Source organism: Diabrotica virgifera, chromosome 3 (genome assembly GCF_917563875.1).
Source record: "Diabrotica virgifera virgifera chromosome 3, PGI_DIABVI_V3a".
Classification (NCBI taxonomy): domain Eukaryota; kingdom Metazoa; phylum Arthropoda; class Insecta; order Coleoptera; family Chrysomelidae; genus Diabrotica; species Diabrotica virgifera.
Genome location: NC_065445.1, coordinates 249,080,834 through 249,100,057, shown reverse-complemented (window position 1 = coordinate 249,100,057; position 19,224 = coordinate 249,080,834). Strand labels below are relative to the sequence as shown.

Sequence of the window (19,224 nt, the reverse complement as noted above, 5' to 3'; positions counted from 1 at the left end):
AAAAGAATGAATGAGACTCGCTGGTCGAGAAAAATATTAGAGTGGGTCCCACCGGAGAGAAGAAAAAGAAGACGACTACGGAGAAGCTGGAGGGACAATATCCAGGAGGCAATGGATTCGAGGCAATTAGATGAAGATATGTGTTACGATAGAAAAAGTTGGAAGCTTGGTATGGAGAGGCGGCGACAGCCATAGAAATCCATTATACATATATAATCTTTCTTTTTTGTGCTTCAGGATCAATTTCCTTGAACGCTTCCATTAGTCGTTGCTTGCTCCTACTAATGATAGCTACGTCGTCTGCATATGCAGTTAGTAACTTGTACTGCTTTGGTATTTATATGACCAGCTACATTGGTTTTTCTGATGGCTGCCTCAAGAAAACTAGGTTAAACAGCATTGTTGATAGTGCTTTTCCCTGTCTCACTCCCAAATTGATGTCAAATAGGAGTCAGTTCTCCATCTACTCTAACTACAGCTTTAAAACCCTGTAACGTCATTACGAATATCTTCTAGCATTTTATCTCTTTCCACACTATCAAAAGCTTTTTTATAGTCTATATTTATCAAAAGGTGCTTACCTCAAAAATGCCTGCTAGGACTCTGACTGCTAATAAGGCATACACACTCACCTTTGACAGCAAAGGGGTGAGCAAATTTAAGATTGAAATACCACCAATTCCTATTGCAAAGACAGGTTTGCCTCCAAATAGTGTAGACGCATAACCTCCTAACAATGAGGAAAGAAGGTATCCATAGTAAAATGTACTGAGAATGTGGCCTTGGATTGCTGTATCCCAATCAAATTCTCTTTGCTACAAAAACATTGGTTTTATTATAGAATAGAATAGAATAGAATAGAATAGAATAGAATAGAATAGAATAGAATAGAATAGAATAGAAATATGCTTTATTGTCATGAAAATTTTAACAATTTTATGGACAAAGCTTACAAGAATCATAAATAAAAACAATAACAAATACAGTTTACTAAAATTATATAAATCGTCAATATAAATAGAACATAATAAAGTGAAATAAAAAACAGTAACAATCTATTGCAAAATTTAAAAAAAAAATGAAAATTGCGTAGGTAATCTACATATTAAGCTGCTGCATATGACACTCAAATAGAGATTAAGATTCTACTTATACATAAGAATACTGTAATTTCTTAGTTATTCGTTAAGAAACTATGCTATTGCATAATATGGTCTTTCAGAAAAATAGGCTTTTGTCATTTTACGGAACTTGGGGAAAGATTTTGCAGATTTAATTTATAGAGGGAGATGGTTGTATAGTTTTTTTGCAGAATATAATATAGATTTCTTTACTAACTCACTGGCCGGGATCGGTAAATAGATGTCAAAGGTAGAATTTCTGGTGGATCATGTCTAGGTCTTGCTGGAAAGACATGTAGATGTTTACGAATTAAGCAAACAGTTTCTAAAATTTATAAAGAAGGTAGTGTTAGAATCCTGTGATCTTTGAAGTAGCTTCTGCAATGTGTTATTCTTCTGAAGCTAAACAGATATCTTATTGCTCTTTTTTGTAATCTAAAAATAACATCGGATTGGGCAGCTGTACCAGAACCCCAAAAAGAAGACCATATTGAAGATGGGACTCGAACAAAGAAAAATATGTTATTTTGGAAGAGGCTAAATTCATTTCCTTCGAAACAGATCTTATTGCAAAGCAAGCTTTGCTCTTGCTTAACACATCGATATGAAGGGACCATTTAAGGTTGCTGTCTAAAAAAATACCAAGAAACTTTACAGAATCAACAATACTGATCTGGGTGTTATGAAGGGATAAGGGTTGAAGAGTTCCTTTGTAGGATAATGCTACGGTTTTATCTACGTTAAAAGAGAGTAAATTAGAATCGGACCAGGATTTTACTATGAGTAGATCAGAAGTTACAGTAGCATGAAGAGTTGCGATATTTGAGTTGCTTCAAGTGATACTGGTATCGTTAGCAAAAAGAAAAACTTTTCCATCGATTTTTAAACTAGTGATGTCATTAATAAAGATAAGGAAAAGTAAAGGACCCAATACTGAACCTTGTGGTACCCCACATACAACATTTTTGAGACTAGAGTCTGTATCATTTGCTCTAACCTTGTTCCCTATTATCCAAGTAAGATTGAAACCAGTTCAAAGAAATACCTCGAATTCCATAGAAATCGAGTTTTTTTATCAAAATGTCGTGATTTATACAATCAAAAGCTTTGGCATAATCACAAAAAACAGTGGCAGTGTGCAGATTATTGTTTAATGCTTGATAAACCTCATGTAGTACAGAAAACATGGCATCGATGGTACATTTATTATTTAAAAAGCCGAACTGACTTTGTGATAAAATCTTTTTATCAACGAGAAAGGACATAAGTCGGGCTTTTATGAGTCTCTCAATAATTTTGGAGAGTACAGGTAGTAATGCAATAGGTCTATAATTGCAGGTATTAGATTTTTCACCACCCTTATGAAGAGGAATAACGATGGCCGTCTTTAGACACTCTGGAAATTTACGTTTCTCAAAAGAATCATTAATTAGAGAGATGAGGACTCCCAACACATTGTCTGGGAGATTTGAGAAAATTTTTATGGATAGTCCATAGGTACTACAGGAAGATTTGCTTTTGATACTATTGATTGTTTGGATCAGCTCAGATTTATCAACCGGTCTTATAAAGAATGAATTCGAAACCTTTCTTCAATTAGGAAGATAATAAATGGGATCTTGTCGTGACACAATAGTTGATGTTATATTTTTACTTACATTAACAAAGTATTTATTTAGATATTCCGGGACTGGAAGGGTCTGTTTGAGCTGTGTGAGTTTTATTTCGAAGATCGTTTATTATGGACCAAGTTTCTTTTGCAACACTTTTAGAGCTTCTGAGACGATTTTGATAGTACAATTTGTTAGCTGATTTTATAAGTTTTAAATAGATTGCCCTGTACTTGGTGATATATTCAGTAACAGAGACGTTGGTAGTAAATTTCTTGATGTACAGTAGTGAACGCATATTTTTGGCTTATATGCGGACACCTTTGGTAGTCCAGGGTTTGTGATGTTTTGGCTTAATTGTGATTAAAGGAAATGCTTTATTGAAGATACAGACAAGTTTATTCAAAAAATCACTGAAAGTAATTAAAGAAATCAGCAAAGGTCAAGGTAAACAAAGATGTGAAACAAGGCGCCTCTATCTCCCCGACACTGTTTAACCTGATATTGGAATAAGGAGGATAAACTTCGTAAATAAAAATATTACAGATCAACTTCAAATAGTAGCATATGCAGACGATCTAGTTACATATCATAGCAAAGACAAAGATGACACTACTTAAGCATACAAGCAATTGAAAATTAGATAAGAAAGCAAAGAGAATAGGGCTACAGATAAACCAGTACAAAACCGTTGATTGAATACACAGATAGATCCCCAACGCTGTACAAAAAAACCGTAGCAACTTTTCTCCCCTCAAAATACTATAACCATCTATAGTTGAGCAAGATGATTACGCGGCGGCCGAAACAAATTGAGCATAAAAGGTTTCTTCTCTTCTCAATGCCTCCCCTATATTCTCAACGTAAATACGGTTCCCCCACTCTTTATCTAAGCTTGAAAGCTCTTCGGATTCTTCGGGTCTGTTAGTGTCCCCTAATAGCAGCAAGTAGTTTTAGTTTACCGTTAATTTCTTGTTCCGGTTTCTTGGTAATTCCTCGTTGTTTTAATATTATTCTTAAAATAACACATTTTACAGAACGTGTTTAACAGTATTTACCACAAAATCAATGCCTAATTATTACCTACTATATTTCTTTATTCTGGATGGAGTGTAATTAAATTTTTATAAGCGTGTAATAAAAAAATTACATAACATCTACTTTTTTCGATATTATGCAACGAAATATTAACTCAATATAATACCAATAGCAAAAATTAGGAACTCAGAAAAGAGTGGAGCAGAAAGCACTGATGTTTATACTCCTCGTTTATTGTGGTTGAAAAATGCAAATTTTTTCTAATTTTCGATATTCTTTTAGTAATGCTTTACTTATTAACGCCACTCCAGGACTATTCGCCATTTTGAAAAGACTGTGAAATGAATTCCGTCAGTGAAAATGTAAATTGCTGACCTTTTCAATCTACACTTTCACTATTCATCTATCATCCACAGTGTACATGTAAAGTGAATAAGTCTAAATTCACCTTTAATAGGATTATTACTTCTCTTCGCTGAGTGTCGGTGTCGTTTTCCAATTCAGTAGGTACCAAGTAGGTACTGCCATAAATTGGTTGTGGTGGGAGTGATAGGGGAAGTAACCGCACGTCAGTCGTCAGTCCACGATCATTCTCTTGCGAGAGCAAATTCCTAACTGGCTATTTCCCTAAATAACCACTAGAGTCGCTGATTATTGACTGAAATTATAAGTAGTGTTCGCGCAGTACAAATCGAGCATACTCAGAGTAAGTTCGGGATTAGTTTCCAATGCGCAGGCGTCAACGTAAACTTATCCTGGACATGCTCAGGATTTTTCGCTCCGCGAACAATTTTCGGATTCGCAATGTAATGACGGGTTGCATACATTAAGGTTAGAGAAGGAAGCCTTTTGTTGTATCTTTCTTATTTCGAAATAAATGTCAAAAAAAATGCAAATGCAACAAATTTTTATGTCAACCAACAAAGAGAAAGAGAAAAGAGAATAACAGGCAAAGGACTAACTTTCTATAATAGAAAGAATAGAAATTCTATTCAATAATTCAATGCCTTTCTTAGAAGGTAGAAATTTGATTAGAGTCTTTCTTTATTATTTCCACAATATAATGTGGTTATTTCCACTCTGAAACAGTGGCGGCCCGTGAGGTAGTGCCATAGAGCCATGGCATTACCTTGCTAACTATACAGAAACATCTTTTTTATCTTCAAAACTTTTTAATTCCTGTTAATTTTTTGTGTGTATTTCTTTTGATCTTCATAAATTATATAAAATATGGCAACTATGGGCGCAATACAATCCCTGCCGATAGCGGAGGGATTCGACAGGAGAATCTCCTTCGTGCCGAAGTCAGTACCGGCACGAGTAAAGAGAGAAAGATTTTACGAGCATTCTATGTAAGTGACAGAGAAAGAGCTACATTGGACTATTAGTATACCTTAAAATTAGAATCTCTGTGCCAGGCACGAGGGTATGATGTAAGGTCTATTTATTTTGAGTTTCTTTACGTGCTGGTTTGTCGCTTTTATTATGTATATTTTCTGTTAAAACGTTTTTGTATTTATAATTAAACTTTTAGTGCATCATGATCACGGGTATTTTGATAATATTTTGATTATTTCTTAAGTTTAATTTATTAACTGACAATGAAGATTAGTATCTTAAAAAATTTTTTTGGTGGTTTTTCGCTAGATGGTTTACAAATGTTATAAGGTGTTGTGGAGCTTTCGTTCGAGTTAGCTTTAAGAGGTCACGACGAAAAAGAAAATTCAGAAAATAGAGGCATATTTAAGGTACTGGTCAATTTTAGTACCGAATTAGATAACGACTTAAAGGTTCATATTATTCAAAGTACCAGATCTTTCAAAGGTCTACCTTCTCCGAACATTTAGTTGCTTCTAATTTATTTATGTCGGAGAAGTTTTCTGCTTATAAGCATCAGTTTTTCGAATCATTTCTTAATGAAACATGGAGACAATTTTAATTTTTAAGCAAAACTCGGTTTAAAACTGAATTAGAAGTAGGTACTGTATTAGCGAGACGAATTAAGTATTACCTCTGGGGCTGTTTCGCTATCGGTTTTATTGTAGAGGGAAGGTTTAAAAAGCACATTTGAAGAAACTATTAAACTTTTAAGTATTTTAGTTACCATTCCTATATCAACATCTGAAGCAGAATGCTGTTTTTCGATGTTAAAACATAGTGCTTTAGGTATGCTATCTGCAGAAAAGCATTTTGTAAGTTGTATTGATAATTTTAATTATAGTCATTGAAAGCTTTGCAACGAAAAAATAGAAGAATGAACTTCATATATCGTAAACTTTAAAAGTTACATTACAAACATTTTTGCATGTGTGTGAATAATGAAATAGTATTATTTTTATAAATTGGTAAATAGAGACTAAATCGTAATAACAATTTTTAAGCACCATCATTATCAGCAGTAAATGCTGGTAGTAGGTTAAGAGGTTTTTATTATTAATTAATTTACGGAACTCTTTTGATCAATGTTGGACAATTGCTTGGCATCTCAGATCAATAAACTTAAGATACATAAAATAAAAGTATCCGCGCATTTTTTTTTTAGTTTTTGTTGTCAGTATACCTTTTTTAACAATATCGTGAATCCGTCACTAACAATTTTGGCGGCTGTCCGAGTTCTGGCACTACCTTCTTAAAGTGGTACGGGCCGCCACTGCTCTGAAATCCAGCTTACATTTTTGTAGAGAGTAAAAGATTGTTGATATTTAGATATAAAAATTACCTTTAACTTCCTGGGGGTTGAACATTATCTGAAGGAAGGAATAATTTAGTAAAACAATCATTTCCAATTTTGATATCTATGTATTGAATTTAATGGGTTGTGGCATTGTGTTGTGGTTTATTACACCACAAAAATAATGAAATATAACAAGACACAAGAAATAGTTTCAGAATAAGTTTGATGTATTGTTTATGTTTCATTATATTCAATAAGAGACTAATTTAACTCATAAATTAAACTGAAAAATAAACCACAAGAATATGTAGGTACATATAAGCTCATTTAGATAGAAGAAATGAAGTAAAAACAGAGTACAATTTATTGTAATACATACTACCGTAATAGATAATTATCGAATATCGAATGAAAATAATACTAGAAAATGTACCTACTTATTTATAAACATACGAAATGGAAAACATTGACAAAAACAACTAAAAAAGCTTTAATATAAAAAATACTAAAATTTGTTTGAAGAATATTTAAATGATACAACACTTTACATAATTTCAAAACTTTAAAAACCAGAATCTACATTTACAAGCTGTTTAACAAAACAATATTTTAGGTTAAGAATTGGAAGGAGTAAGAACAGAATGTCAAGAAATTCTTCCCCAATATTTTGTGCGCCTGTGCGAACTTAAAATCCGAAACAAAATCCTCGAACGTCGAGAGCGTATCCCGGACACGTTCAGGATCTTTTTTCTGTACTGCGCGAACACCGAATTAAAAATCCGGAGGGTGTTCAGAGGGAAAGATTTGGACTCCGCGAACGCGCAATTTTGTAATGCGCAGGCGTTCTCCCTCTGGGTATACCCAGGACGTACTGCGCGATCAAAGCTATAATTTTTTGGATGTTAGAGGTTAGAGCTAACACGCTTCCGTCCATAAGCGCTAGGGATCTATCCGTGTATTCAATCAACGACAAAACGTAATACATGACGATAGGGAAGAACGACACAGCAATTCTGAAATATCTAATAAAAGAGAAACGTTAATTTGAATCTGCATCCACATTTAACTACTTGAAGTAACAATATTAAAAGAAAAATGAGAGAACAGAAGTAATAATTCTCAACAGGGAAAAACATATGGAATAAATAGAAATCTGCTGAGAAGCAAGACTCTAACTGAATAAGACCTGCTGCTACATATGGGATAGAAACAACAACGATTATAAAGAAAGAGGACGATAGCCTTCTGAAATTTAAAAGAAAAATAATGAGAACGATACTGGACCACAATGTAACAAGAGAGGTAGAAAATATAATGAAAACAAATGCTGAAAGTGAAAAAGAATTATAGGGAGAAAATATAGTATAAAGTATAATATATATTAAAAATATAAACTTTATTCTCCTTACCAGTACGGTGGTTCCATTTTCTAGAGTAACATTTTCATATTGGGTCATAGCCACGATTGCCACACTCATATTAACTCTCAGGGCATAATCGCAGAAGAGCCCAAAAAATACCAATATAGTAACAGTATATCTTCTTGCTTTCCAAAACAGCCATACTGGAGGATGGTGAATTTCACTTAAACAACAAATAGGATAATTAATAAAATTTAAAAATTTAGAATGCGATAACTAATAATTAGATAAAGTATTTGGAACATGAGATGGAGTCCTAGTAAAACTTAAATTAAAAATGGGTTAATGTCCAATTTTTGAAATGAACTATAGTCTAAGAAATACTGTAAAACAAGAGCAAAATCTACAAAGACTGTTAAGCAAGTAGGTCTGATATAGATAATTAAAATTGTCATTCTGCTAAAAAGAAAGCCAAAGTAGCTAGAGAAAAAGCTCAAACAGACGCCTAAAAAATATATAAGATGAACTTATATAAACAGGATAAATGGATATATTACAAACAAATCTTCTTCTTCTTCTTCATGTGCCTTGTCCGTTGCGGACGTTGGCTATCATCACAGCAATTTTAATTTTGTTTGCGACGTTTCTGAATAACTCGATCGATGTTAGTCCAAACCATTGACGTAAGTTTTGAAGCCACGAGTGTCTTCTTCTTCCGGGTCAGCGTTTGCTTTCTATTTTACCCTGTATTATCAGTTGGAGTATATGATATTTATCATGTCTCATAATATGACCGAGGTATTCAAGTTTCCGTTTCTTAATTGTGAAAGAGATTTCTTTTTGTTTTCCCATTCGGCGCAGTACCTCTACGTTGGTGGTGTGAGTCGTCCAGGATATTTTGAGGATACGTCGATACACCCACATTTTGAATGCCTCCAGCTTTCTCATTAATGTTTTCGTTAGTGTCCATGCCTCTGCGCCATACAGCAAGACTGGATATACGTAGCACTTTAGCAGTCGTATTTTTAGTGGGAGAGAAATGTCGGAATGGGTGAATATATTTCTCATGTTGTTAAATGTTGCTCTGGCCTTTTCAATTCTAGATCGTATTTCAGTTGTTTAATCCCATTTCGACTTGACGACTGTTCTAAGGACTGTTACAAACAAATAAAACGGAGAAAATATTGTATTCATATACATATTCAGATTGTATTCATATAAAAGAATATTGTATTCATACAGCGTGATTGATTAGTGGGGTAAAGCTCAATAGATCCGCTATAGTAATAGATAGCAATAAAAGTTAATAACAAAAATTTTAGCTACCTTTGAGCTTCATATTACAAAATTAGTTAGAATGCTACAGGGTGTTCGATAACACAGTGGCAGACCAAAATTATGTTTTTTTTTAATGGAACAGCCTATATTTTATTTTAAATTCGAACTTCTGTTAACTTTTCCATCACAAAAATATAAAGGTTTGTTATGTTATATAGGGTATTTACAAAGTTTTGATCAATTTTATATGAAAATCGTAACAAGTTCAACTCCCTGTATAAATAAAAATAAGCAAAACAGCAACGGTTTATTAATGCCATATTTTTCTACGTATTTTAAAAATTTTCAAAAATGATTGATAGTGCTAATTTTCTTATTTATATCAAATACAGGGTGAGTCAAAACGCAAGTACAATATTTTCTCAGTAATTTTAAATGGAACACCCTGTATTTTATATCACTATTGAAAAGAACCGTTACCTTACTTTTATTTGTAGATAACATTCCCTACATCTAAATTTATTAGATTTCGAGATATTTTCATTTTTCAATGGACCAGTAGCGTGGCCACCCAAATCACCAGAATTTAGTAAACTGGACTGATTTTTTTGGGGTTACGTTAATAATGAAGTTTATAAAATACCTCCAACAACAAGGGATGAAATGAAAATAGAATACAAAGTGTATTTCGATGTCTTAATTTACAAATGCTTCGTAAAGTAAATAAATCATTCAATGATCGTTTTTAGGCGTGCATAAATGTGTTAGGAGGAAATTTTGAACACCTTATGCTTATGTAATTAAATATTAAAAATATTTTATTAAAGCAGCTTCTTATTTTTTCAAACATGTTTTTTTGCAAAATGTATTACTGATAAATTATTTTTCGTTCTTTATTTGTTACATTGTTACATTTACATACAAAAGTATTGTTTAATTGTCTTCACAAAATGTTGTATTTTGTTTGTGTGTTTTTTTTGTAAAATTTATTGCTAATTTTCTTTCTTTATTTGTTATATTTACATAAAAATTAGTTTTTAATTGTTTCAAAAATGTTGCATGTTGTAGTTGTGTTTTTTTTTAAATGTATTACTAATAAATTATTTGTATTTCTTTATTTGCTACATTTTTACATTCATTACCGGATTGATAATCAGTAATCGTCAATAATTGTCAATTCAGTCATGGCTTACTTAAAATTTACATAAATTTAGACACCTAAAATAATTCGCTATGAAAAATGAAAATATCTCGAAAACTAATATATTTGGACAGAGGGAATGTGATATAAAAATTAAAGTACGGTAACGTTACTTTTCAATAATGATATAAAATACAGGGTGTTCTATTTAACATTACTGAGAAAATAATGTACTTGTGCTTTGACTCACCCTGTATTTGAGATAAAGAAATTTAGCAATATCAATAATTCTTGAAAATTTTGACAATACGTAAGGAAATATGGCATTAATAAACAAATATGGCTTATTTTCATTTATTCAGGGAGTTGAACTTTTACGATTTTCATACAAAATTGGTTATAACTTTGTAAATACCCTCTATAACAAACCAAACCGTTATATTTTTGTGATGGAGATGTTAACAGGATTTCGAATATAAAATAAAATATAGGGTGTTCCATTTAAATAAACCTAAGTTTGGTCTGCCATTATGTTATCAAACAACCTGTAACATTCTAACTAATTTTGTAATGTGAAGCCCAAAGTTGGCTACAATTTTTGTTATTAACTTTTATTGCTTTCTATTACTATAGCGGATCTATTGAGCTTTACCCCACTAGTCAATCACCCTGTATTAGTTATTCTCGAGACGAAAATAGAATATAGTACCAGTATACGAAATGGATGTCAAAAGTGATAAAAATTATTTTGTTTATTAAACAAATACTTGTCAGAACACAAGTTAAACCAACAGAACAATAACAGAAATGGACATCAAAATAATCAGTTATAAAGTTTATCAAGCAGTACGAAAAATAAAAAAGGTAAAGAATTTGGATTGAACGGTATCACTGTAAAAATGCTGATTTATCTTACGACAAGACGTGGAGGGCACGGCGCCACTGATTCCACTGATTTCTCTGTAATGTTTATTTTTTCAATCCTTAGTATTACTTTTTTGGTAAGTCTTCATATACGCTGTCCTGTGATCCTTTTCTTGGTCTACATTTTCTTCTTTTTGTATTCTTTCAAAGTGTCCTAAATATCATATTCTCTGTGCTTTGATTATCAACGTTATTTTTGGTTCGTTATATAATTCTCGGTGTTTATTTGTTTTCCATGTTCACCTATTTCCAATTCACATCCTCCATTTTCATCTATTTTCACACCTTCCTATATTTCTCGTTGTATCTTTCTTTCCCATCTTTCTCATAGGTCTATCTCCGATTTCCTGAGCAAACATGTTTAGCATGTATCTGTAGCTACCTTTGGCACACATTTGTAGCTACCTTTGGCAAATATCTGTAGAAAACTTTTTTGTAAATTCTAATATTTGTTTTTCTTGTGACATATTTTAATTTCATTATTGATCGCAATGTTCCATACGTTTTGTTTTTTTTTTTGCTATTATTGCCTTTATCTGCCGTTCATTAGGTTCCCGAATAATAATTAGAGAAAGCAAAATAACCATAATAATAAAATATGCAAAAAACAATATTTAAAAATGACCATTTGCAGACTATCTAAAACGATTGACGATAAGTAAAAAATAACGATAAAGGTTAATGAATAAGATAATTAAATAGGCAAAAAAATTGGGCTTATAATCAATAAGGAAAAGACATTATTTTCTGTTTGTGACACATGGACGTTAAAAATCACAATGCTAAATAAATTAGAAGCATTCGAATTGTGGTGCTATGAATGAATCCTAAAGATATCGTAGGTTTCGCATACTTCCAATGAATATGTTGTCCAAATGATGAATTCAGAACGTCTGCTATAAAGAGGAGAAAAACAGAATACTTCAGCCGTATAATTAGAGGACCTAAATACCATCTACTTCGCTTTATAATACAAGGAAAAGTGGAGGGAGAGAGATGGATTGGTCGAAAGAAATTTTTATGGTTGCGTAATATCAGCCAATGGTGTAGTTCCACGGTAAAGGAATTATTTCGCGCAGAAGCCGATAGAGAGAGGTTTCAGGAACTTGTATGATGACGGGATGACGGCCAACGTCTGAATACGGACACGGCACCTGAAGAAGAAGAAGAAGAAGAAGAAGAAGAAGAAGAAGAAGAAGAAAAGACAAAATACGTAATAGGTAATGGTAGAAGCAGATTATGAAACAGAAGATAATTTTACATTAAAAGTAGATGGACAAAATACAAGCATGTTAAAAATAGTTCCACAATTTACTTTTCTGGAAATAAAAATAGTTGAATAGAAACATGAGGAACGGGAGATAAAGGCAAAAATTACACAAGAAAACAAAAATTATAAGAAATTAGAAATATAACTTTTAGAAAGATGGGAGAGAAAAATACAAAGAGTAATATCATTCACTCTTCGCTTGTCCACTTCTGGACATAGATCTCCCTCATGATTTTCCATCTACTTCGATCTTGTGCCTTTTGCATCCAATTTCTATGACAAAGTTTTAGATCAACAGCCCAACGTGTTGGTGGACGACCTCTGTTTCGGTAGGCATCATCTCTTGGTCTCCATTCCAGTATCCGCATTGGTTATTTGTTATCTGCCATTTGAGCCACCTGCCCTGCCCAGTTCCATTACAGTGTTGCTATTCTCTCTACTTTATCAGCCACTCCTAATCTGTGTCGTAGCTGGCGGTTTGGGATCTTGTCTTATAGTTAACCGCCTAACATAGCACGCTCCATCGGCCTTTGAGACACAGGGATCTTTTGCACTGTTCTCCTTGTCATGGTAAACGTTTCCGCTACCAGTGGCGGCTCGTGGCCTTAGAGACAGGGTCGGCAAGGTTTTTTTGTCTCCTCATATAGGTATACAATCTAATTAAAAGGCTTAAATCATCATAGAAGATTTTTTTGTTTGGTTTACTTGACATTCTCTCTTGTTTCATGGTGTTTCGACAATATGTTTTGATTCTTTTGAGACAAGAGAAATCCCGTTTATTTAAAGCAGAAGTTATTGGTAATAAGATGATCAGTTTGTTGTAATGAATTGCAGTAATTACTATATAAAATAACACATATTTTGTAACTTATCCAACTTTCTGAAAATATTTGGATCAGCGTAATTTTTAAAAAATTTGTAATAATAAATATCTTAACAATTCTTTGGCGAATTTAAGTTTTAAATTTTGAATCGACAAAGAGGTAAAAAATTTGGAAATCTTCAAAATTCGAAAAACGAGTATCTATTTGCATAATACATAGTAGGTATCCAAAATTTCAAAATATACTCGTTTTTCGAGATATGTGTCATGCCTGTGTCTTTTTTGGGTGGTTCGGAAATATCAGGCGAACCCAAACCGTCACTGCATATATATTGAAAACTACTATCATTACGAAAATCTCTGAGATTTTGCATCAGTTTTCTTATTCTATCTTTGGAATAAATAATGTCAGTTGACTTATTTCGAACAATAATGAATATCAAATCGGTTTAGGCAAACACTTTCTTAAAAATATTTAAAAGAATATTAAAAGTGTAATCATTTAAGAAAGTTCTCAAACCGATTGCTTCACGGATCGAGATATTACATCAGAACTTTCAAAATCGTCGCCTTCGATAATAAATTAAAAAAACTTCCAAAAGCTGCTCACGAAAATCTACTGCAGTGAAAACTAACCGAGGTTTAAAATTTGATCGCGTCTGACAAACTGTTTGCATTTTTTTTTTTTTTTTTTTCGAAACAAATTGTCCTAAAACAGTAGTCCGGGCGAGCTAAACTGGCAAGAAAAGACGATATACTTTAATTTTTTTACACGCATCCTGCAAAACTAAAGTCATTCTATTCCCATGACAATGAGTAAATAGAGCTTGTGGTGCAATAGTTTTAACTTTTGCCTGGAGGCCGTTCAATTCACCAGATATCACGGCAGCGCCGTCATAAGTGTGCCCCAGTTTGCCCTACCAATTTATTTTTGATATCAAAAAATTTTTATATGTTATTTAAAACACCAAAAGAATATTCTGCCTTATTGCTTTTACTCACGTCTGTAAAACCTAAAAACCTCTCATTATCACGTAACGCGTATCGGACAACAATTGATAATGATTGTGAATGACATGATAATCGGAAGCTTCATCTACTTCTAGCGAAAAGCAAATTGTTTTCTGAATCTCAGATCCAATAACGTTATTCAAAATGTAACTAATTGATTATATTTTTTATTAGTTCATTCTGTACTGTTTTAGACGTGCCGTAAATATCTTAGAATCAGAAAGTAGTAAATTAGAAAATTCCAAATCGTATTTCTTAAACAATTTTATTAGTTATCTATAATTATATCATATATAACGATTATACGATATTATATATTATATATCTATAAATAAATGATAATTCCTAACAACTTAAAAAAATTACAATATCAATTCAACAACGTAATGGTAGGGGAGCCCAAGCGGGGATTTTTGCAGTTACTCGAGCGCGTCAGATTATCATATGGGGAGAAACCTGGTGCCCTGCAGATGTACCTCTACCATATATTGGCTCTTAATGCAGGGGAGTTCGTTAAGGAGGGCCCGAAAAAAAAATATATCCTTAAAAAAACTCTAAATTGTCAGATTAAGGTAAGGTAAGTGAAGTACATGCAAAAGAGTGTATATTTCAAACATCTGACGATTTGAGCCGGGCGTAAGGAAATGGGTGAGTCCCAAAGTTCCACAAGGGATAAGCGAATATTTCGTGAAATGAATGACAGATCAAAAAACTAAAAAATATGTGCTCAATATTTTTTAGGAATCTATCGAATGATACCAAACACGACTTCCCACGGAGAGGGGTGGTGGGTAAATTTAATATTTTAAATACGAATCTCGCGATATTTCGCGAAATGAACATCAGACCCAAAAACTGTCAAATACACTTATTTAATAGTTTTGAAAAATCTATCGAATGGCATCAAACACGACCCCCACGGGGGTGGGGTGGGGGGTTACTTTAAAATCTTAAATAGGAACCTCCATGTTTTATTGCAGATTTGGATTCCTTACGAAAAAATAAGTAACTTTTATTCGAAACATTTTTTCGATTTATGCATAGATGGCGTTATAATCGTAAAAAACGATTGTTGGAAGTGGAAAATTAAATTAAAACATGGCAAGTGCCCACTAAAATGGAAAACTTTGTGACTGCACATTTAGCATACTTTGCTCCCCTACCATAAAACGGCGTGATTATTTTTTACAATTTCTGCCGATGCCTCGAAATGAAACCTCGGCAGATCTTCATGTGCCGTACCTGCCGTTGCCTGCCGTATCTGCCTGCCTACAGACAGAAATGTATGTTCGCTTGCTCATCGACTTATTATTTCGTTGAGTTTTACGTGTAAATCGTCACGCTAGGGATGAACTAGGGTCGGCTAGCCGGCACAGTCAGATGGATGGCATGGCTCGGATCATTCATTTTTTAAAAAGTCTCTTATGCGCATGGATCACTTAACGCTCGGATTGGTCGAATCCTTTTAAAAACCACGAATAAAATTTAGTCTGTATTATCTGACAGATTTTTTTATTTCACAGATACACAAAATTACATAAACTCTGATTAAATTGAATATTAAAAAATCTATAACATCAATAAATGTGTGGGTCGGCACTGCCGACCCTGCCGACCCTGACCGGCCGCCACTGCGCTACGTAAGTCAACACTGGCAAAACACACTGATTAAAGGTTTTTCTTTTAAGTAAGGCATATTGGTATGTCAGACGATTTGAAAATATGGTTCAGCTTGCCGAAGGCTGCCCAAGTCAATCTTATATGGAGTAACGAGTAATATATGGAGGTGTAAAACTAGCTGGCCAAGGAAGAAGAAGAAATAATAAAGAAATTAAAGAATTATATAAAGAGCCTAAAATGACGACAATACTCAAAGCGCAGAGAAAAACATAATATATTTAGGATACATTATTAGAATTGGAAAAGAAAAGAATTCCGTAAATGGTACTCACATGAAAGCCAATACAAAAAGAAAGGAAAGGTAGACCACGAAAGGGATTATAGGACAGCATATTGTATGAGTTCCTACCAAAAAGTTTAAGAATTGAAAAGAAAAATTATTGGACAGAAGTAAAAGGAATGAAGTACCTACTTAGTTAAAAATTTATGGGAAGACTATAAGCAACATTAAATGTATTTATTTATGTAATGAAATAAAATGTAAATAGTAGGTAATTGTGGTGGTAAATGTAAGCTTCTCAGCCCTAGGCCTTCAAGGCCTAGGGATTAATAAACAAATATTTATCAGAAGCAGCTACACAAACTAACACTTTTAATAAACTACACAAAATCAGTAACTACAATAAGTGTTTATTACCTTTGAATTTCTTCGGTTTGATCACTAACGCTAGCTTCAGTATTTTTGTCAGTCATATAAACCATTTTTACCACATGTTTTTCACAACTAACTGCTACAAGCAAGACCCGCTTAAAAATAGTACATTATACGTGATATTTACTGATATTCCACCGACAATTAAAGCCATTATACACGTTCATTCTCTTCAAAATAATGAAATATCAATTATCTATGAGTAAAATAGTGATCTCTAAAAACGGACAAAAACACGAGCCATACGATTTAATTGCCGAAAATAGCAATGTGGTCCCAATGACCTGTCATTTATTATGATCATTAAAATGTATAATTGAATTATAAACATATAAACCGCCTACAAACTGTTTTAAATGGTTTATAAGGTTTAATAATGTCTTTATTTCGCGTATTTATGTTGTGATAAAGAATCATTAGGACAGGTTTCTTTCCTTAAAACAAGGGGTCACTCAAAGATAATTGTTTTTATACTTACCTACTAAATTAGTTTATTATTTTGGTGGTTTGAGAATGCAAATTAACGTACTTATAACTAGCTTTAATCTATAAGTACCTAATTATTTTAAATATTTTTATAGATAATATAAATGAAGGCCAATTCTGTATTGTTGAAAAATAAAAACAATGAAACAAATAGTTTTCATCATAACACTTCACTACAAATTAGTGATGTGAATGTGGTGATTTTTAAATCACGCCATGATCAGTGTCCGTGATTTTTAGCTAACGGTGATTTTAAACAGTGACCGCGATCGCCGTTATTTTATGTACAGTAGGTAACACATAGTCACAATAATTTTAAATTAAACAACGCGATCGCGATTATTCTGCATTAGGTTGTACAATAAAAGCATATTGCTGATATTGAATATGTTTAACTTAACTATAGTCCGTCCCACCTTGACTTTACAGTATAGGGAACATAGGCAGTGCAGTCCTTATGAGAGTTTTTAACTCAGTGATGCCGATTTTATCAAAAAGAATTTGTAATCGAACATAAGAGAGATTAAATTAAAACTCTTTTAGAAAGGCAAACTGCAATTTTGGGATTCATATGCGTAATAACTATAGTATGTATATCAAATTAACTTAAACGCATACGAATCCTAAAATTGTAGATTGCTTTTCTAAAACATGTAACGATGCAGAAACACGTTAAATTCTTAAAAGAATTACATCTCACTTGGAGAAGAAAAAGTCTCGTATCACCCTGTATGAGTGAAATTTCGCCGTGAAAAAGTTCCCAAGTAGAATCGTAATGTTCCTGCGCTTTAGCGTAGATTGATTTATGTGTCATTTTTCTTACAGTCTCAAAGATAAAAGGCTCTTCGAGGTAAAAAAAAACACTCGAGTTCCATTTCATAAAATGTTTATGCAATATGCACTATTCGAAAATTTAGGTGTTTACACAAGTGTCTGTTCCCTTGCGGTAAAAAAAAAATACGACTGAACTTTGAGTGGGTCATTATTGTTCACCATAAATATGATCGACTTTAAAGTTCTCTTTAGAGTTAATTCGTTTTCCGTGTCAACTCGCATCCAAAGTAAACATTGAGAAATTGATCGAAGTTATCTAACAGCCCTGTTTGTTGTTCTTATTACTTAAGTCAGCTTAATTAGGAATGAACTATGATCAATCTTTTGGCGTGATCTAATGGAAACATCTTGCAAATGTAAACACTTTAAAACTTATTTATTTTCCAAACTAATAGTCGCATACTCAGGATTTGACGAAAAAGAATGACGACGCAAAAATATAAATCGTCGTATTTTGTTCTGATTTGCTAAACATTGTGTCATGCAAAACCACAGGGCTTAGCATTGGTTAATATTTGTCATCTGAAATCACGGTATCTCATTTTTGATTGGCTGGACTAACGTTTTGTGATATTTTGGGAGAAATGGTGCTTTTCAGGGTTGTTCATGTTTCTGTAATTGGTTGCGTGATTCGTCAATTATTTCGTCATGCAAAGGACAATATTTGCTTGATTGGTTGGTCGGATCATGGTGTGTGAGCTGAAGGAGGGGTGGTATGTTTTCTAGGTTAGGAGCGATGAAGAGGTAGCTAAGATGAGGATTATCGATTAGCTAACGGGTGAGAGAGGTCGAACTTCTGATGATATAGTGTCCAGTGATGTCTTCAAAAAACACTGGGAGAGTTTGCATTTAGGTGCAAATATGGAGATTGTGAATTTGGCTGCAGAGTTTGATGTCGGCAGTCAACGACCTTTATTTTCGTCTAGAGGACACCCCCTGTTCCTTTTGGAACACATTTCATATTAATCATTTAAGCAGTTCTTATTAATAACCATGGTGAAATGAAGTCGTGTATTTACGTCACAACAAGTTACTTAAGTTATTAAAACCAGTAAAGCATTGCTGAACTTTTCAAACTAAATACTTTTGTAAATTCGAAAATGTACCACATCAGTATTGTATTTTTGTGGTAGTAAAGTGAAAAGTGCTACGACCGTATACCTGGACTTTGCGTTGGAAGCTGCAGGACATTAAAGCGGAGACACAAAGGTACCTAATTAATGTTGTATTTATTTGTATTTGTGGACAATACCTCTTAAATGTAAAACCAGAAAGAGGTCAACTTTAACTTCTGTTTTAATAATTTTTTGTTTAATAAATA

General features: G+C 33.0%; 1 protein-coding gene across 1 annotated transcript in view; it reads right to left on the bottom strand.

The window, feature by feature from the left end:
* The window catches only part of LOC126881671 (vesicular glutamate transporter 1-like), a 55,005-nt gene extending 38,052 nt beyond the window's left edge, over nt 1–16,953 (bottom strand). Inside the window, exons 1-3 of the mRNA XM_050646063.1 lie at nt 16,569–16,953; nt 7,853–8,027; nt 582–815 (exon numbers count right to left, since the gene is read on the bottom strand). Coding sequence (XP_050502020.1) covers nt 582–815; nt 7,853–8,027; nt 16,569–16,633 — 474 coding nt within the window. The 5' untranslated portion in view covers nt 16,634–16,953. The remainder of the gene's footprint in view (nt 1–581; nt 816–7,852; nt 8,028–16,568) is intronic.
* Between the last annotated feature and the right edge of the window lie 2,271 nt (nt 16,954–19,224).